This window comes from Xenopus tropicalis, chromosome 9 (genome assembly GCF_000004195.4).
Source record: "Xenopus tropicalis strain Nigerian chromosome 9, UCB_Xtro_10.0, whole genome shotgun sequence".
NCBI lineage: Eukaryota > Metazoa > Chordata > Amphibia > Anura > Pipidae > Xenopus > Xenopus tropicalis.
The window spans coordinates 28,201,033-28,221,260 of record NC_030685.2 but is presented as its reverse complement, the minus strand read 5'-3'; the positions used below and the strand labels follow the sequence as shown (position 1 = coordinate 28,221,260).

The following is a 20,228-nucleotide window of genomic DNA, read 5'->3' as shown; positions in this document are numbered from 1 at the left end:
GGTCTGGAAGGACTGGGAGCAACTGATGGCTTGGTCGGGGGGTACTTTTACACCGGAGGAAAGGATGGAAGCACTATTATGGTGGGTTTATTGGAAAGTAGAAGAGGGAAAATCGGCAGCGACGGTGGAAAAAGGAATGGCGGCATTGGCCTTCCTCTTTAAGCTAAAGGGGTGGGAGGACATAACTAAAAAATTCGAAATACGGCAAGCAGTGGTGGGGCTTAAGAAGGCGAGGGTAAAAACGGATGGCAGGAGACCGGTGTCAGTGGAGCTACTCCACGGTTTGCAGGGGGTGCTGACCAGCATCTGTAGAACCAATTACGAGACACGATTGTTCCAAGTGGCCTTCACATTGGCATTCTTTGGGGCCTTTAGAGTGGGGGAGTTAGTGAGCCAGAGTAAAAAGAAGCCAGGGGGGTTGGACATTAAGGAAGTAACCATAGCAGACACGGGCATCTGGGCATGGCTGAGGAGGTCCAAGACCGATAAATGGGGAAAAGGGAGACGGATAGAGCTGGCTAAATTGGATGGAGGGGAGATTTGTCCGTGGGGATGCTTGAGGAGGTTCCTGGAAATACGACCGGGACATCCAGGACCACTGCTAGTCCACGAGGACGGGCAACCATTGACGAGATACCAATTTATAGCAGTATTCAGAATAGGTTTAACAAGGCTAGGCAAAACCCCGGGAGAATATGGAACGCACTCATTCCGGATAGGGGCGGCCACGGAGGCAGCGAGGGCAGGCCTACCGGAAGAATTAATACGCAAGATAGGGAGATGGGAGTCGAAGAGGTTTCGCAGCTACATACGACCGTCACTCTTGTAAGGTGGTGAAGGGAAGGGGAAAAAGAAAAAAAAAAAAAAAAAAAAAAAAAGAGCAAGTTATCCTGTTATATGTGTTGGTTGAGTTTTATTGTATTTCAAGGTCACGGAAAAGTGGTCTGGCTGGTTGGACATTCGTATATTCACTGGGCAGCCGAAAGAGCAGCAGCCAGACACGCTGGAAAGCAGCTGGGTTTTTCGGCAAGGCAAGCAAAGGTGAAGTGGTTTGGGTTTAGGGGCTTACGATGGCCTGAGTTGTTGGTCAGGGTGATGGAGCTGGTGGCAAAGGAGGCACCGCCAGACGTGCTGGTAATCCATGCAGGAGGAAACGACATGGGCATCGTTGCGCAGAGAGAATTGGTGAGACTAATGAAACGCGACGTAGATTTGCTGCGTTCACGTTTGCTGGGGGCTAAAATAGTCTGGTCCGAAATGGTGGGCAGGCTACAGTGGAGAGGGGCCAGGAATCAAGCAGCAATGGAGAGGAGCAGAGTAAAAGTAAACAAGCTGATGAGTGCGTATGTTAGGCACGTGGGGGGGGTTGTGGTCAGGCACAAGGAGTTGGAAGGTAGGCTACCGGGTTTTTACCGGACGGATGGTGTGCACTTGTCACCAGTGGGGCTAGACATTTTTAACTTGGAGGTGGCTGATGGGATAGAAAGGGCCTTGGGGTTTTCAGTTGGGCAGGCGCGCCCGGCGTAAGGGGTTCACCCCGGGACGCTAGTGGCGGAAGGTTAGACGGAGGCTAGTGAGTACAGCCATAGGTTGGTGGGAAATGGGGGCTGTGGTGGCTAGAGAAAGGGGGTTACTAACCTCAGGAAAATGATTACGGTGGGGGGGGCAGAGACAGCTTCCACAAAGCAGCCTTCAGCGGCTTATTGTTACGAGGTTACCAATGAGACTGTGATGTTATGTTATGTTATGTGATGTTATTTATTTACAGTAATATGTTATTGTTTAACAAATTTACAAGGTTGTAAATAAACAGGCTGCGGCCTTTTCTATCCACAAGAAGTTGTTGTGTGTACGTTTATTGGGAGAGGTGAGGTAAGTGAGAGGGTAAGGGGGGTTAGTTTGGGAGGGCCACTAAATTGACGCTGCACTTATCAAGGAGCCCCGAAATAAACGAGGCAGGAGTGAGGGCACGGGGCCATGATAATGCTAGGAAAGGCCCGGGGGGTTGATATGGCTTTAAAAGGGCAAGGCATTGTGGGAATTGTAGTTCCCAAGCTGATTGGCAGAGGCGGAAGGAAGTGATAAAAGGGGGTGTGCGCAAGTCTAAGGAACCATTTTGGAGTCAGCAGCCCCCACCCTCCCTCCCTTAGTTACGAAAAGGGGATAAGGGTAATAGAGGATAGATGTCAGGAGTAATTTAGTCGCAGCCGGGATGGATTTAGCTCGTGGTAGGGCGGAAGGTTAGACGGAGGCTAGTGAGTACAGCCATAGGTTGGTGGGAAATGGGGGCTGTGGTGGCTAGAGAAAGGGGGTTACTAACCTCAGGAAAATGATTACGGTGGGGGGGGCAGAGACAGCTTCCACAAAGCAGCCTTCAGCGGCTTATTGTTACGAGGTTACCAATGAGACTGTGATGTTATGTTATGTTATGTGATGTTATTTATTTACAGTAATATGTTATTGTTTAACAAATTTACAAGGTTGTAAATAAACAGGCTGCGGCCTTTTCTATCCACAAGAAGTTGTTGTGTGTACGTTTATTGGGAGAGGTGAGGTAAGTGAGAGGGTAAGGGGGGTTAGTTTGGGAGGGCCACTAAATTGACGCTGCACTTATCATGAATAAGGGGAAGCTGAAATTTCCTCATAGCCCTCACCTTTCATGCAAAGCATATTCCTATTGTGCGCTGTGACATAAGTAAGCGAGACCATAAAAAGACATTAGGGTTGATCCACTAAAGTGCGATAATCGTTATCGCTAGCTTTTTTGCGTTAAAATTGATGCAAAAAAAATGTGCGATTCACTAAAGTATTATCACGTGCGTTAAGATGCATATCGCATGCGCTAAATAACACATGATCACAAGGCGTTAATTTTAACACATTGCGTTAATTCTTGCATAGATATAATACTAACGCATGATTCACAAACACATAAGAAGCTTTAGACGCGCTAAATATCGCATTAGTCTATGTGAAAATGAACACCTACTTGGGGCAGGTGGTAATAATAGAAAAGTACAGTTCATGAGCTGTTGACAACACAATATGGACTTTGCAGTGTGATTTATTCAAGTCTGTGTTGGCCCTAGAGTGATGCAGCCTCCAGTTTTCAGGGAAATTGTCATTTTCAGAACAGTAGTTTCCCCGAAAGTAATGTCGTGTATGGCTAATATGGCGTGCGTTTTTTCGCATGCGGTGACAATTTGTGTGTGCTGTGTTAATTAGTCCGCGTTGCGTCAAATCCCGCACGAAAATGGTCTTCGCGAGTTAAATAACGCAAACAGCATTGTGTCTTAATTTTGACGCGTATCCTTTTAGTGAATCATGCGCTAAGTTGCGAAAAATAAGACGCAATAAAATTTTTAGCGCATGCTATAAATATCGCTTGTTTTAACGCACTTTAGTGAATCAACCCTATTGGGTCTTATTTATTATGTTAGGCGCAGAATTATAAGTATGTTAAGGCCCAGACACTAAGTGGCTGTGGTTAAGATTTGTTGTTGTGTTGGTTAATTTGATTGAAGTGCAAGCTGCAGCACGCAGATGCCCATGGGAATCTGTGCCTTAGGTTAAGGTACCAGAGGTTCAGTCGCCTGCAATAGATCTTTTATTCACCAGATGTCAGAAAACGAAACCCTTTTTTCATAGGGAACCTGAACAAAGTGGCAAAATCAGTTTTATGATACAAAAATTTGGTCAGAACCAGATATGCACCTTGTTTTAATTACTGTGTTTTACTGTATAACATCATTTCACATTATTTAAGGGGATCATAGAGACCTTCCCTAAACAGCATGGAGACTCATTAAGAATGCCTGATTTATATGGTGCTAATGCCTAAATTCCAGTGGTTGTGATTTAGTTGGTGCAGTCCCAAATCATGGACCCAAAAGGAGTAGTGCTTACCAGAAATTGCACAGAGCTTTGGGTCAATCAGAGGCGAGTCTGGGTTTAACTGGATGTGGCCAGGGTAGATTGGGGTATGACCTACATTTTTTTACTTTTTAATATTCACATGTTGGGAGGTTTAGTAATGTCCTTTAGTTTTTCTAAAATGTATGCACTTGAAATATGTAGGAATCCCGTGTGGCCATTAGTGGGTTGTGATGTGTTTGAAAATCAGTGAGAGACTATAGTGAATAGATGGTGCTGACTGGTTATTCTGTACTGGGGAGGGAGAAGCATTGTGGATAGGACGCTTGGGTCGCTCAGCTCATAGACAGGATGTTGAATCTGCCACTTGAAAGTTGCCTGACCACTTGATTTATCCTTCCATCGCGGATAGACGGTTTCGCAAATTGTCTGCAAAACATTGTGTCAGAAACATCTCGCTCCCCTTGACTTGCTAACGTTAGCATAGGAGATTTTCCCACAGTCTGTTAATATCCATGCATCAGTTTTTTTTCCTTGACATTATTGACTTTTGTGTCTGCCCGATTATTTCAGTCTTTTGCTAGAGACGGATGTTTGTATTTTATAAATGGATCCATCATAGCTCTCACTTGATAAAGCCATAATGCTGACATAATAAATTGATAACTGCAAATCCTGCAAATTGATTTTCCCAGGGATCTGACTTTGTGACCATTTGCACATTCCTGCCACATAGTTTGCTTGTTACGCCCACTGAACCCTGCCACTCTACCATACTGTTACGGAAGCATAACCACCATACTTTAACATGTTGTCAAGGTTAGGGCATGCTGGGTACTGTAGTTCAGCATCATCAGGGTTGTATTCTTAAAGTGATATTACTCAATAAAACTTTTTCCCAGCTCTCCAGGGCCTGAAGCTGTACAAGGATGCAAATTATCCTTCAGTAAAGGCAACTGTTTCTACTTCAGCTCTTTGCAGTAGGGACGCAGCCCTCCTTCGCCCCCCTTTTGACGCAAAAAAGCTAAATCATCAACTTGGCCGCCTCATACGGCTAGAACCCCTAAGGCGGTGCTGTCTCACCAGAAGCTGCATGTGAAATTGATATGATCTGGTGGTTTCTTTGAGGGAACCTTTCTGATTTCTGGTGCTTGCAGATTTCTGGTTACACTCCAGCTTCTGACAACATTTCTTGCCTCTCATTAAATCTGCTCAGGCACCTTATACAGGCTTTGCAGGGAGCTCACAGGAGCATGTGGGTGACACAGTGAACCAGGCACACACAGGAAACTGGACTTTTAGAAAATGAGCTTTTACTATGGCATTAACACAGTAACATATAACAGCACACTGCAAAATGGTGGCCTAGTCTTCTGCAGGAACAGGAAGTAAAGAACATGTAACTAGCTGCTGTCCCAAACTTAAGCTCAATTTATTAGAATGACTTTGGCCCCTTCAGGTGCTGATGGTCCACTGACTTAGCTAATCAGGTAGATCATCAACCCAAAATTTGTTTCATTCCATAGGCAGATTGTCCGTTCACTAGATTCAGTATTATCACTGACATTGTGGGAGGACTTCTCCCCAGATTCCTTTTGAGTGTATGTTTGGGTGTATATTTTTAGCTGCCCAAATACCAAAATCTGGCTTTTTAATTGATTTCTTATCATGAATATGAAATAGCAGTGTCCCATGATGGGACACGTGGGTCGGGCAGGTTGGAGCCGACATCGGCACATGACTTGTGGATCATGGGCGTGTTCGGGTTGAGTGTTTCCGCTTGCTCTCCATGCCTGTGACCTAACACTGCCGGCCTGTGTCTTCTGGCTTCTGACTTTATAGACACACGCCCCCCACGCCCAGCCCTTTTGTGACATCATTGCAGGGCGGGCCTATAAATACAGGGCGGGAACTGGGTCTGGTAGGGCTCAGGTTGGGAGCAAGTGGGTTAGGGTCAGGTGTGGGTCAAATTTTTATCGACCCCCACATCACCTGCCACCAGAATGGGCTTGCTTGGTCCAGTTTACACTAAGGGGCATATTTATTATAGTGTGTAAGCCAACCTGTGATGTTTACCATAGCAACCAATCAGATATTTGCTTTTGTTTTCTAATTTGTAGGTGACTGGTAAATTCTAATTGCTGCTTGGTTGCCATGAGCAACCAGTGAAGTTGGCTTGCACACTGTAATAAATATGCCCCCTACTCTGCTACATTTAGTGCCAGTGTAAGGCTGCATATTTGACATCTCAATACCAAAATGGCAAAATATGGCCTGAGGTAAGGACTTCTGTAATGTATGAATCTGTGACTATAGTCAGGAAGTTTCTCCAGGTAGCTATTACACATTAAATCTCAATATAAGTGTCAGTAAATAGCCACCTGACACAGTGCCAGAAAGGGCTGCTAAAGTGTCTAAATTCATGGACAGTACTCAGAGCTCAGCTGCTCTTCATTATGTGTCTATCCGTGGGCATCAGCCAAGCAGTCTATCAGCCCAAGGCCACAACTATATAACCTTATAAAGTATCTAATAGTTATTATTGGCAAAAATGTCAGTAAAGTATGGAGAGTAAGTATTAGTCCTTATCCCAAGATGAATCATAAATATGTAATATATGTAATACAGGTATAGGAACTATTATCCAGAATGCTTGGGACCTGGGGTTTTCCGAATAAGGGATCTTTCTGTATTTTGGGTCTTCATATATCAAGTCTACTAAAAAATCATATCATATTAGGAAAGAAAGATAACAGTGATCACAGTATTTATTCCAGAAAAGGCAACAGCCCATCAATGGCAGAGGTGGTAGCCTTTTGTGCCATTAGTGCCTTTAGTTTTATATAGCATGTTCAGTTTTGCAAATCCTTGTACTGTCTGGGTGATATCCCTTGAATAACTCATAACAGTTGAAGTATTAACAACATAATTTGAGTCACAACAGGGAGAGGCATCATTTATACAGTACTGAAAGGCAATAAACATGTGCATCGACCTGAAACACAAGCAATATAATACACAGAGGTTTCGATTTTGTGATGCACGTTTATGGGGCAACATTATACATAAGCTACAAGCTAAGGGCCTATGAATTTTGCTGTTTATATTTTAAAGGACTAGATTAAATATGCCCTTCTGCTGGTACAGAAAAGCCTTGGATTCACAAAGAAGAAAACAGTCCTTAGGGGATGGTCACAGACTGTCTTTCATTCATTTTTTTTTCTTTTAAATAAATAGGGAATAATGCATCCCTGTTGTAAAAATGTACCAGTATCATGTTATTGATATATTCCATGACTGAATGAGCACTTTAATACAGGTCTTGGAATGTTAAGATAATTTCTAATGTCCTTTGTTTACAGCTAAAGACATCTCTAAGCTCCCGTACATAGTGGGCCTGTACTGAGAAAGGGCAGACCATGTTTAGTAAGGGCTTCTCTATAGATGTTGTCAGGGGTTAGGTAGCCGGGACCAGCTTTCTGGGGGTAAAGCAGCCCTTGGCACAATTACAACACGTGAGAGTATATTCTCTTTTAGGCAGTTTATTTTCACTTTTTCACAAAAAATTACAAAATTGTTCAAAATAAAATCCTTGCCACATAATGGGCTCTACCTAACACAGGTCAATTGTCCTAACTAACCAGGAGCAGACCTACCGCCTGTCTCCCACACAGAGAAAAGGAAAACAAAGTTCAAACCTTGTAGTGCTTTCAAAATCTCTCAGTCAGCTCACACAGGCAGCTTCCCTGTGTCTTTCCCCAAGACTGCAGCATTCTACTGCCTTTTAATTAGCCAGCTGAGATGCCTCAGGTAAACCCACAACACCCGGGGTTATTAAGTTACTATAGTTCTAGTGGGTACATGGCTTTGGTTAAACAGAGGTTTGTGAAACTGCAACCAACATGCTTTTATACAAAACAGTTAGCATGTGCCATTCTGTGGCACTTTTATTTATGCCTTGGCTGTGGAGTAGGAACCCTTTCATCCTTTTTCATAGGTTTGGGAGAGCTTAAGGCCCTTGAAGCGTTGCGCTTCTCTTGCTGCCACGCTTTCGCCTCAGGCTGAAGCTGTAAGTCAAGGATCTTGATGCCTTTTCAGCAGAGGCGGCTTGTGTCCTTTTAGAACTCACAGGTACATGCTTGGCTCTGATTTCAGATACAGCTCAGTGGGCAATGCTTTTAAATCACTATTCATGTTCATATGCTGCTTCCTATGCCATTGTGTGAAAGACATTAAATCAATTTCTTTGCACGGGCGAAAAAAAAACCCAGAAAAAAGCAAATAATTTATGTTGAGATATTTTGTCTTTAGACCACTGTTTTACTGGCATAATGTCCTATTCCATGTGTGGGTAGAAAACAATTGTGTAATGATTTTATAATGTAAAATATATAGTGACGTTTCCTAGACTCTGTTCATGTACAAACGTATTATATGCCTGGGCAGATGTTGCTGGACTTCAGTAATCTGTATAAATACCAGTCCATGATGAATGCCCATTGTCTACATCAGTGATCCCCAACCAGTGGCTCACGAGCAACATGTTGCTCACTAGCCCCTTTGATGTTGCTCCCAGTGGCCTCAAAGTAGTTGCCTATTTTTAAATATCCAGCTTGGAGACAAGTTTTGGAACCACAGAGACATAGTTTTACTCCAAGCAGAGCCTCCTGCATTCTAGTAGTCCACATGGGGCTACCAAATAGCCAATTACAGACCTTATTTGGCATCCCCAAATAACTTTTTTCATGTTTGTGTGGCTCACCAACACTTTTTACATCTGCATATGGGTCACAAGTGAGATAGGTTGGTGATTCCTTGGTCTACATGGACACTGTTCACATTGTAAAATGTGAAGGTTGACTGGACGCCAGGGGAACATTTAAATCAGCTGCCCTGCCACTTCCATGGTGAAATTGTGCAACAAGACGCAGAATAAGCTTGTGAATGCCTAACTTATTGCCTTATGGATGTGTTGGAATTCTCCTGACTTGGGTATAACCTGGTACTCATCCTTGCCTTTGCAGATCCAGACTGGGCATCATATACACTCGGGTTGTTTGTTTGCTTAAGCTGTTCTGGAATCCATCGGAACATTCCCCAGATCAGCAGAGTAAAATCTGTCCATTTAGACCCCTGGGACGATGTGCAGATTGAGGTAAGAGCAGTACTTCTATTCAGCCATTTACATACTGTGAGGCAGCGTTAAAGCTCTGACCACTACAGCTGGAATATTATTTTATCCCTGTTAATGGGCAGGCTATCCCCTTGGCACCATAAAGCACTTGACAGGACATTCATTTAAATGATACATTCATTGCTTTCCAATGGATCTCCTAGGGGCACTACCTTGTGCTACATTTACTATTAGTAAATATTATATATAATATATATATATATATATATATATATATATATATATATATATATATATATATACAATAGTCCTGGATTTTATGCTTGTTCAAGAAATCATCCAGGCCCCTCTTAAAGGCATTAACAGAATCTGCCATCACAATATCACATTCCCAAGCATGACAGTCTAACCTCATAGTTTAAATCTTCCATCCACTTTACCAATTTTGTTACTCATCTCTGTATGCTCTCCAGCTCATTAATATCTTTCATAAGGACTGGAGCCCAAAACTGCACTGCATACTCAAGGTGATGCTTTACCAAAGGCAAAAGACCTATAAAGAAGCAGAATGATGTGTTCATCCCTTGAGTCAATGCCCTTTTTTATACAAGACAGTACTTATTTGTTTTAGTAGCCACTAAATCACACTGCCTGGAATTAGACTTATACTTTATCTACAACTTATCTACAAAAATCCCCAGATCCTTCTCAAGTAAGGATCCCCAACACACAGAGCTACTAGTAGCAGTTGTTGTGGCTACTAAAACAGGCAATGCTGATGATTTACTGATAATTGTCTTGTCTTTATGTCTTTATGTTTTAGCAGGGGCAACTCTCAGTTTTGTCTATAGCAGGGTATTTTCTGGAGTTTAGTAGCCATGAAAAAGTAGCTGCTACTAGTAGCTCTATGTGTCTTCATCCTTAGTGTATACCTCACATTTCAATTATTTCTAACTGCATTTTTTAACATTGAACCTCATTTTCCATTTATGTTCCCAGTTTTACAATCTTGTGAAATCACTCTGCACTCAGCAACAACAGCACTTTCAATGCCCACCTCCAGGTCATTAATAAACAAGTTAAAAAGCAAAGGACCAAGGACTGACCCCTGCGGTACTCCACTAACAATACTGGCCCAATTAGAAAAGGTTCCATTTACCACCACTCTTTGTAATCTCTTTGTTTTCTATACAAGTACAAATATTATGTTCTAGGCCAGTATTCCTTAATTTTATCATTAATGTTCTGTGCGGTACTGTATCAAATGCTTTAACAAAGTCGAGGTTCCTGCTCATGTTCTCATAAAAGGCAATTACATTAGTCTGACAAGCTCTGTTACGCATAATATCTTGCTGGCACTAACTTATTATAAATTATTATTGTGATTTGCAATTTATTCAAGTACCCTATCCCTTATTACCCCTTCCAAAAGTTTTCCTAGCACTGATGTCAGACTAACAGGCCTCTAGTTTTCAGGCAGAGAATGGGATCCTTTTTTTAAATAACAGCACCACATTAGCAATTCGCCAGTCTCTCGGCACCATGCCAGACCTCAATGAATCCTGAAAAATTAAGTGAAGAGGTTTGGAAATCACAGCGCTAAGCTTGTTAATATCCTAGGATGCATAACATCCAGTCCTGGACCTTTACATGTTCAAGTCTCTTTTGAATTTCCTCCATGCATCTGTATTGCTGCTTCCCATTGTCCCTCTTCAGGCCCTGTCCCTGTTACATATAAGAGGTGGGTCATTCAATAGAAGCACAGAGGGATGTAGGCAGCGAGTCAAAACTCTTTGAGGACATTGTCTGGTATCATATAAAGTTAAGGGCAGAATGCTTTTCTGGGCAGTCTGACAAGCAGAACAGTTTAAAGGTAATCAGTTTGATATGTAATCAAGATTTGGTATTGAATTATAAGCATCTACAAGCAGACTGCTTTATGAAAAACAAAAACACTTTCTAATAACATACAGCCAATCAGCACATTGCATTTTAGTATGCCAGCCAATGCCCTCTTGCACTTGCGGGCGGGCAGACAGCTAGTGGCTCAGCAAACCCAATTAGGAGCTGCAGCATATATTTCCCTGTGTGCGGGCAGACCCCTCCAGATTATATGATCTATCATGGGTTGCATGACAACAGGCATTTTAAAAACCTCTAAATGTGCCTTTTAACAATGCAGATGAGTGGAAACACAAAGCAAGTCATATAGTCTAATGGCATATTTACATATAGAGAAATATTCAGTTGCAGTTAACCAAGATCATTGTGCCCCCATCGGTTTAGCCTTCTTGCATACTTTAAAATGTATCCAAGTCACCCAGGGGATAACTGAAAGGATTTACAGACATCTTTTGCTTTTAAGAGCACAGAAATGAGGCTCATATTTAAATGTGCCCACTATCCTCCATGTCCAGCCCCTTTTCATGGGATGGGGCCCTTTCTTTTTCTCCCTGTGAATTTAGAAAAACAATGGCTGGTATCACAGCAGTGGGTTACAAATAGTGAGTGAATTATCATGTAATAACTGAGCGACTGTCTGCAGGTTTATGTTCTCAAGTTGCTTATCTGGGCTGCTTGTTGTGAAGATGAATATATTCCTGTTATTATAAGATTAATATCCCACTGAAAGTGATTCAGTTGCAGAATGTAGTGTAATGATTAGCCAATGACACCAGACTCCCTCACTGAAAAACTGGTTGGTCTCGTTTCTTCATTCCAAGTGAAAGGGGAAATTCACAGTGTATATAATTACACATTGTTGCCTAAGAATCCTGTTGTACTAGAGTAAATAAGACACAGGCAACCTGAGGTCTTTCAGTACAGAGATTAGAATTATACCAAATAAATTCCGGGCTGATTTAGGGGGACATTTTTCTCAGATTTGTAAATACCAATATGCAACTACCATTTGCTTTTATAAGACTATTTTATGTAAGACAATGAAAGAAAAAAATGCTTAGTGAGGGACTCGCTAAAGCGCTGCAAGAGATATCCAGAAGCCTGGAACAAAATGGCGGAGGCGTGAAGATGATTTGTGCCAACCCATTGTAGTATTTAATTGGCATCCCCACCAGTGATTTGACATATCATTATCCTTTAATTTTGAAGCTCATCTTGATTCTGTATCCATATTCTTTCTGCTGTTAGGGTAAATAAACCCCTTCCTATACTGCTGGTGAAACCTCCTTTCCTCCAGTCTCAGTGAGTCTACTCTTGATTGATTGATTAAATATATATTTTATTGGCATGGCCCCTATATGTACATGCTGATCATATCCCCTCTGTGTGTCTCTTTTCTTGGCAAATAACTTCAGGTTGTCAACCTTGTCCTTGATCTTGATGGAAAAATGTGTCTTCATACGGTTGTAGATGGCTTTAGTTAGGCATCTGGTATCTCAAAGGAAAAAATGGTGTTATGTCAGATAAACCACTACATTTTCTTCCATTATCTGTTGCAAATAAATATTGTAATGTACTATTCTTAAACCAGGAGAAAACCAAAACACTTGCTTCTCAAATCCATACATGGCCAAGATTTAGAGCTTTACATACCATAATGACCAGTAGCAAATGTGATCATGAAAAAAAGAAAAAGCGCTTCCCTAATTCATGACTGAGATGTATTTTCTTTCTTTTTACAGTACATGTCTTGTCTGGGAAACAAAGTAGCAGAAGCAAAATATGAATCTAAAGTGCCAGCGTTTTATTACAAACCCGCCTCTTCTGATTGCCAGTAAGTTGTCTCATCTACATCTGTATTTATTTGCATTATTGGCACAGACCACAACAGCAATGTTTTAGGTCAACACTGACCCTTTTTCAAAGGTTTGATAAAGGTCATAAGACTGATAAAGGGTCAACATGCATCCATTTATAAAAAGTATCCAGTGTGGTGTTAAATTCTTGTTTGCAGGACATTGGTGGTCAATAATGCTTTCTTGCAGCATTGGGGTCCTGAGTTTGATTCTGTCTTGGGCGCTATAATAAGGAGTTGGTATCTTCTTGCTGTGTCCTCATGGGCTTTATGCTCATGGTTTCCATCCACACTACAAAAATACACAAGTGGTTCCTTTGCTCCTGATCTGGACCTTGTGATTGTTGTTAAATGTGATAGGAACCTTAGAATGTAGGCTCCACTAGAGCAGGGAATCAAGTGTTTCAGAAATTGCCCACCCAAAGCCACACCTTATGAATACATTGCTTCCGAACGCTGACATCACAAGATCTAGAGGAATGTTTGGCTCTTTCTGCTCCATTCTAGGAATGCAACGATCTGTACGTTTGGGCACAAACTACAGGATGCTTTGTAACTGTGTTAAGCTGTTTGCACCCAGATTTGCAATTATCAATTCATTTGCACCAATTATAGAAAGCCTGTTTGAAAATACCTTTAGGACAGTGGCACAGAAAATGCTTTGTTGCCCTCAAGAAGTTGTGCTCCCCAAGGGTGACAGTGAGCCTGAGAATGCCTTTCCTTTGTGAATCATGGGAATCACCACAGGAATTTTCTCCTTCTGTATTTTCACTTGATTAATCGATTAAAATGTTTTGCAACAGTGATTCCCCTAGTTCCTAGTGAAAAGGTATTTTTGGGCACTTTGTAGCTGCTGGAAAAGGGCATTTGGGAGCACTTAATGAATATATAGTATTATTATTTATATAGCGCCATAATTATCCTCTTGAGTTTTACAGAGCAAAGGGATACAAATACAAGACCAAACGATTATACATATACAGCCAAGCATTTCCAAAATCAATTCTTGGACAGTATTGAAATGAATCATTTGTCAGGTCAAATTATTTTCCTTTTTAGTGTTACTAATCCTTTAAGAGGAGGCTGTGGGTATTTTGTATGCCCCATAATGTGTTCTTATACTTGCCCCTGGCTTCCCACAGCTTGTAAGTGACCAATACAGGATTGTTCCCTTTGGGTAAGAATTTGCTTTGCATTCTTATATTTAATCCATTTATCGCTTGTGATTATGTGCTAATGAGTATGAGATATGCTTTGCTGAAGGGCAGTTGAGGGCACAAGTGACACCTCTACAATCCCATTGCCTAGGTTAATACTGTGCATTAAATCAAATCAACTGAATAAATTGCTCAATTGACTGGCATCCAGTTTGCTGAGCATCACTTTTAGCCTGTGTTTGTAATAGCACTGCATATTTGTATTTCTTTTTTGCATATTTTTATTGTGTGCCGATTCAGGAGATTATCTGCCCATGTATGGGTACCCCTGAAGGGCCTACCCAACCACTGCACCTATGCCCTAGGTCCAAACAATCGAATTAGCCCAATATGGGTGCATATTGGGAGAAGATTGACTCGTTGGGTGACCTACCCCTTGATCATGTCCTGGGTTAGGGAAATGGAAATAATTTGGGCAAACACATTTCATCAATTCTCCACCTGCTTGTCACCATATGTACACATGCACATATAATAATCACTGGGGGTCACTAACAAATTAGCACCCCCTGCCCAGTGATTCAGCCCTTCCTTCACTTATTGTTGTACAAAGCCCATCTGCAAACAGAATTAGCAAGGGAAGTATTTCTGGCTGTGGATAACACAGTCCTGATTGCTACTCAGTAGGGTTTAATCCGGGCACCAGCACCAGAGTGTCTGAAGCTTGATTATAACAATCCATTGCTGCTGTGAGTGATGTGGCTTCTAATTACTGGCACACCACTCTGGGCAGCAAACAGCATCCCCCAAACGCAGCAGAAGGTGGTGTATAATGAGCCTTAAAAATGTAACAAAACATTTTTTAGAATTCAGCTGAATGGCATCCTGCTCTGCTGTGGGCAATGCTTCCGGCCGTAGCTGCCACTTAAATGATCTATGAACCTGCAAAGTTCTGGAAATTTGGCAAAATCAACACTTGCTCACCTGGAAAATTAAATACAGAAAGGCACTTGATATTTCCCCGGGTTACCCTGCAGTGCTTGTGCTTTAAAGCGCATGAAAAAAATATAACTTTACCTTTGTTGTTCTGCAGTATTTTCAGTTTACTGAGAAGCTAATAGCTTAAAATTAATTTGCTCAGCCACGTATTTAGAGCCAAAGTACAAAGTGGCATTATTTCATGGAAACTCTCGAACAGGTTCTTATGCACTTGGTTGAAGGGTAATATTCCACTTATAACAAAGTATTACAGTTAGAGACCAAAAGTTAGCCACCTCCCATCAATTGTATTCACTTACCTACGGGTGGGCGATATCGGGAGAATCCAGGGTAGTTCGATCGTTTGGCCCTGGGGCCAAACGATCAAATTATAATGATGGGCATAGGTTAAGTCGGTCCGGGGCCGATCCAACTAGATTTTCTAACCTGCCCAATCGAGATCTGGCCAATTTCAGGCCAGATATCGGTCGGGCAGGCCCGTCGGAAGTGCCCATACACGGGCCGATTAGCTGCCGAATCGGTCCAAGGGACCGATATCGGCAGATACAATCGGCCTGTGTATGGGGACCTTTAGCAGAGAACTGTCCCAGCCTGAGGTCCTTCCATCGTGCACCATGGAGCAATCCTGTTCCTGCTTCTTATTTCGTTGCGCGGGTGCTCATGCACAGAAGAGTGAAAAGCCAAACTTTAACAAAAAAAAAATTTCACTTCACTGTGCAATCATCAGCCCTGGGGTAGCGAAGAAAGATGAAATGGATGAAGAGGATCATTCTTTGATCCTTGATGGAATAACCCAGGATGGGTGCTAACAGGAGCACCAGCTGTATCAGGCAAGTGAATACGATCATTTTGGCACCCCAGTGATTTCACCTTTCCTTCTCCTTTAAAATGAAAAGGCTGCTATACCCCTGAGTCCAGTGGCTAGAAGGCTTTACGAAAAACTCAACTATATGGGCCCAAGCTAGGATAGACGCCTCTGTCCCCAAACCCCTTAGCCAAAATGACCCATGGGGGCAAGGTTCATTTAACCCAGGTTCAGCTGAGGCTTTCACCAAAGTGAAGTCCTCCCCTACTAAACAAGTGAAAAAGATAAAAGTGACATACCTGCAGTGTTAAGGTGGCAAACGATCGTATGGCGATCGAGTTCCCATACGATATGCCATCCACGGGCAACGATAATTCGGGAAAGATTTTGTCGCATCATTATCGTAAAATACCTACGATCGTACATCTACGTACGATCGATGTCGTTGACTTCTGCTGCTGGCAATCGTGACATGCGCAGAGAACAATCGTTGAAAGACAAATGTCTGACACTCACACCAACTGGCAGATTTTATCGTTAAACGACCAAAATTTTTAAACCTGGCCGATCGATTTTGGGGACGATAATGTCGGCTCGTTTGGTGGGCCGACGATCGTTCGTACACCACCAACTATACGATAACTTAATGATAGCATCGGATCGTTCGGGAATCGGTCGTTTGTAAGTAAAAAATCGGTCCGTGTATGGCCACCTTTAGGCCAAAAGAAAAGCTAAAGATCACCCCCCCCCCAGTGCGCACATACATTCGAGTGCACAAGAGCATGAGGTGACTAAAATCCCAAAACCCCTGCTTGTCAACACCAAAATTGCATCCAGCAATCCTCCAGGACGGTGAACTAGGGGTAGGCAAATAGAAGAGGTATGTGCCTTGTGCCCCCCCAGTGTTGTGCCCTATGGACATACCTCTTTTGCCTACCCCTAGTTGGCCTTGCGTACAAGGAGTGCATGTTAAATAAAAAATGCCATCAGTATGGTCCTGACCGAAAATTGTCCTTATTCATTATCCAGAGCATAAAAGGGCGGTGCAGCTAAAAGCATAAAAATGTATTCTGCAATGTGCCTTACTTATACACTGTGAGCCACCACCTCACTTGTATTTATTGGGGCACCCTAGGGTCACTGATCTTAGGGCACGGTGCACCTCTGGTCTGGTCTGGTAAAAATTCATTCTAAATAGCCCTGAATCTGGCCCCCACAGTCACTCTGGACCCATATTATGGGTTAACAGAAGCCCCTGTTCCATCTTCTTCTAGAGATAATTTGTTGGGCTTGGTACAGTATCAAAACCCTCGGAGACATTGTTAAAAATGGGAAATGTAAGCACTTTACTGTCCTCCAACCTGAATTCTATCTCCCCCGGCATGCTATTTTGGTACCTGCAGCTAAAGTATGCATTTCAGCCATCATTCCCCAACAGACAATTAAAGGAAATAGCCTTGGATGTGATTTACTAGCGGTGGTCTGAGCAAAATATTGTTGCTGCTTTTTATATATATATATATATATATATATATATATATATATATATATAATATATTATTTATATATTTAAGGAAAAAGGTCCTGTTGAGGACCGAAATGTTACTACTACTTCTGTGCAATGTGTTTGCAATAAAGTTGTGAAATTTTACATAGGGCATCCCTCCCCCTTTCTCAAGCGTACCTCGTGGCAAAACAGTGATCCGTATACTTGTTACTTCCTTGTATAGCATAATAACGGAAGTGACGTGGCGGGTCGCCGTGGAGACGGAATACACAAGCAGTGTATTCAGTATACACAGAAGCCGCCACATCAGCCCCGTATAGAATACATATTACTAATAAACATCGATATCAACAAACTATCAGAATGCCATACAGTGGCTCCAGGACATACATCTTAAAGAGACAGAACTTAGCAAGATTATACAGTACCCAAGGTAAAGTGTAAGGTTCAGCCACCACCTCATTATTCAATGTCAACGTAAACGTTCATTACATAAAAGAGAAAAAAGGAAAAGAAAAAGAAAAACCAAAAGGAAGAAGTATTACAAAAACAATATTATAAAAATAAATGCAGATCAGAATCCCTATTTAACTAATTTGGGGCCAAAGTATTTAAATGATGGATCCATTCTACCTCAGTTTTCTTAAGGAGTTTGACACGATCTCCCCCTCTCCTAGGGAAGGGGACATGTTGTATAACCCGGTATCTAAGATCATCGGATGTATGTCCCACTTCTAAGCAATGTCTGGACACCGGAAGAATTCTGTTACCAGTATTGACTGTAGATCTATGCTGTGAAAACCTGTCTCTGACTTTTTGGATAGTTTCTCCAATATAGATTAAATTACATGGACACATTAACATGTACACAACAAAATTGGTGTCCACGTATTTTTTATGATCTCCCTGTATGAGGGTCAATAAACTGTGGCCCTACCAAGACAAAACGACATTGAGAGCAACCCTTACATTTGTACATACTATAATATTCAGATGTTGCCAGGGCTATCTTGGCATGATATAGTTATCTCTGAGACTTCTGCTAAGGGCTCTGGCACACGGGGAGATTAGCCCCCACGACAAATCTCCCTGTTCGCAGGCGACTAATCTCCCTGAAATGCCATCCCATCGCCAGTGGGATGGCATACGTGGCAACTTTCTGGGGAATCGATGTGCCACGCATGCCATCCCACTGGCGATTTACATTTTCTCTGGTGGGATGGCATTTCAGGGAGATTAGTCGCCCACGAACAGGGAGATTTGTCGCGGGCGACTAATCTCCCAATGTGCCAGAGCCCTTAACCTCATTGGAAGATGCAATTACAGTGATGCGGCCCAAGATAACCTTTATTCCTTGGATAAGGGTGTGTGCATCTGTAACAAGAACATTGCCAGTGTACTTGGTATTTGGTTTTTCCAAATGCAGTAGTCTGTGGCTTATTTCCAGTGTCTGTTACAATATAAAATAAAAGTGCATGAGTGGTGTGTTTAGTACATACACAAGTTGTGCTGGGGAGGCAGCCTGCTGAGTTATGTGCTGTGTGTGTTCATTTCCAGAGTGCTGCGGGAGCAATGGATCAGGGCCAAGTACGAGAGGAAAGAATTCATTCTGATTGAGAAGCAGGAGCCCTATTCTGCAGGTAGGAAAGCAACCTTCAGACATACTCTGCATCATAAACATTTCCATGAAGAAACTGTTAGTGTTTTCTTTGCCGCATTGTGTTACTGAGACTGATCTGGGATTTGTTGGCTAGATTTGTGCCAAAAAAAGCTGTGAAACAGTTGAAGGTTGGAGGTAATCCAGTCAGAGTTGTCTTTAAGAGTGCTTCTAATAAGACCAACTGCACGAGGCCCCAGACTTAAAGGGGCTTCATAGAACAGTTTTTACATGAAGAAGAGAGTAAAAGAGTAACATTAGGGGTCATTTATAAACACTGGGCAAATGCGCACCTGGGCAGTTACCCATGGCAACCAATCAGAAGTCTGCCTTTATTGTTATACCTGCAGCTGACTGGAAATATCTAATTACTGATTAGTTGCTCTGGGTTACTGCCTAGGTGCAAATTTGTCTAGAGTTTATAAATGAGCCCTATTGTGTTTTCAGGCTTATTTACCAAGTTGGGTGCAAAATTGCTCCAGTGCACTTTTCAAATACATGTAATTGCTGTGGGTAACTGCACATGTGCCATTTAGCACCCAAGCCCCACTATCATCTTTGTGCAGGGATGGTAACAGTGAGATACTGGGAAAATGTTGTTGGCTCTCCAACCTGAAGCCTGGGGGTAGGATTATAAGTAATAGCGCCCACCAATGGCATTGCCATCAATAAGCAACCTTCTTTTTCTCATTCAAACTTTGGGACTAGATTTTAACCTGTTACACTGCAATGCACCTTATCAGAATCTCTACCATATCCTGAACATTGCAAGACACCCACATGGCCATTGATAAGCACTACCTGGATCTTGCAGGATTCATTAGAATCAGTACAGTACTTTCAGTACTTTATATACTCATTTTCTGCTACAGTGATCCTGCCTGTACATAAAATTCTTCTTCAGATTTAGATACTTATGGGGGAATGTAATGTAAGTCATTAAATGAAATTGTTTGCAATGCAACCAGGTTTCTATATTTCTTTCTTTGTGCCAGCAATTTTTGTTTGGAGCTCATCAGCAACTCTTCCAGTGGAAACAGAATTCACTTTCTGCAATAAAGCAGAAAAAAAACAAAATGCCCTGGGGCCTAGTTGCCATGAGGCAAGGTGAGACGCCTCTGGCAACAAAACATTTTAACATTAGGAGCTCAATTTCTTTTTTTATAGCTGGAAATTGTGGGTACAGGGGGTGGGCAGCATTTGGTCTGCCATCTCAGGTGCCAGGGAGAACAAAAGCATGCTGAAAAGCCACCATCAAGGAGGTCTTGGAAATAATAATAATACTGCAGAATAATTACTGCCCAGCCCTTTTTTACGTTGTGAAATAAGGTAAGGTTAA

The 20,228-nt window shown here is 42.2% G+C and overlaps 1 protein-coding gene across 1 annotated transcript in view; it reads left to right on the top strand.

The window, feature by feature from the left end:
• Positions 1-20,228, top strand: part of adap1 (ArfGAP with dual PH domains 1) — a gene marked incomplete in the record, with an annotated part of 93,312 nt that overhangs the window by 27,955 nt on the left and 45,129 nt on the right. The window contains 3 exon segments of the mRNA NM_001097289.1: positions 8,898-9,028; positions 12,652-12,743; positions 18,790-18,872. Coding sequence (NP_001090758.1) covers positions 8,898-9,028; positions 12,652-12,743; positions 18,790-18,872 — 306 coding nt within the window.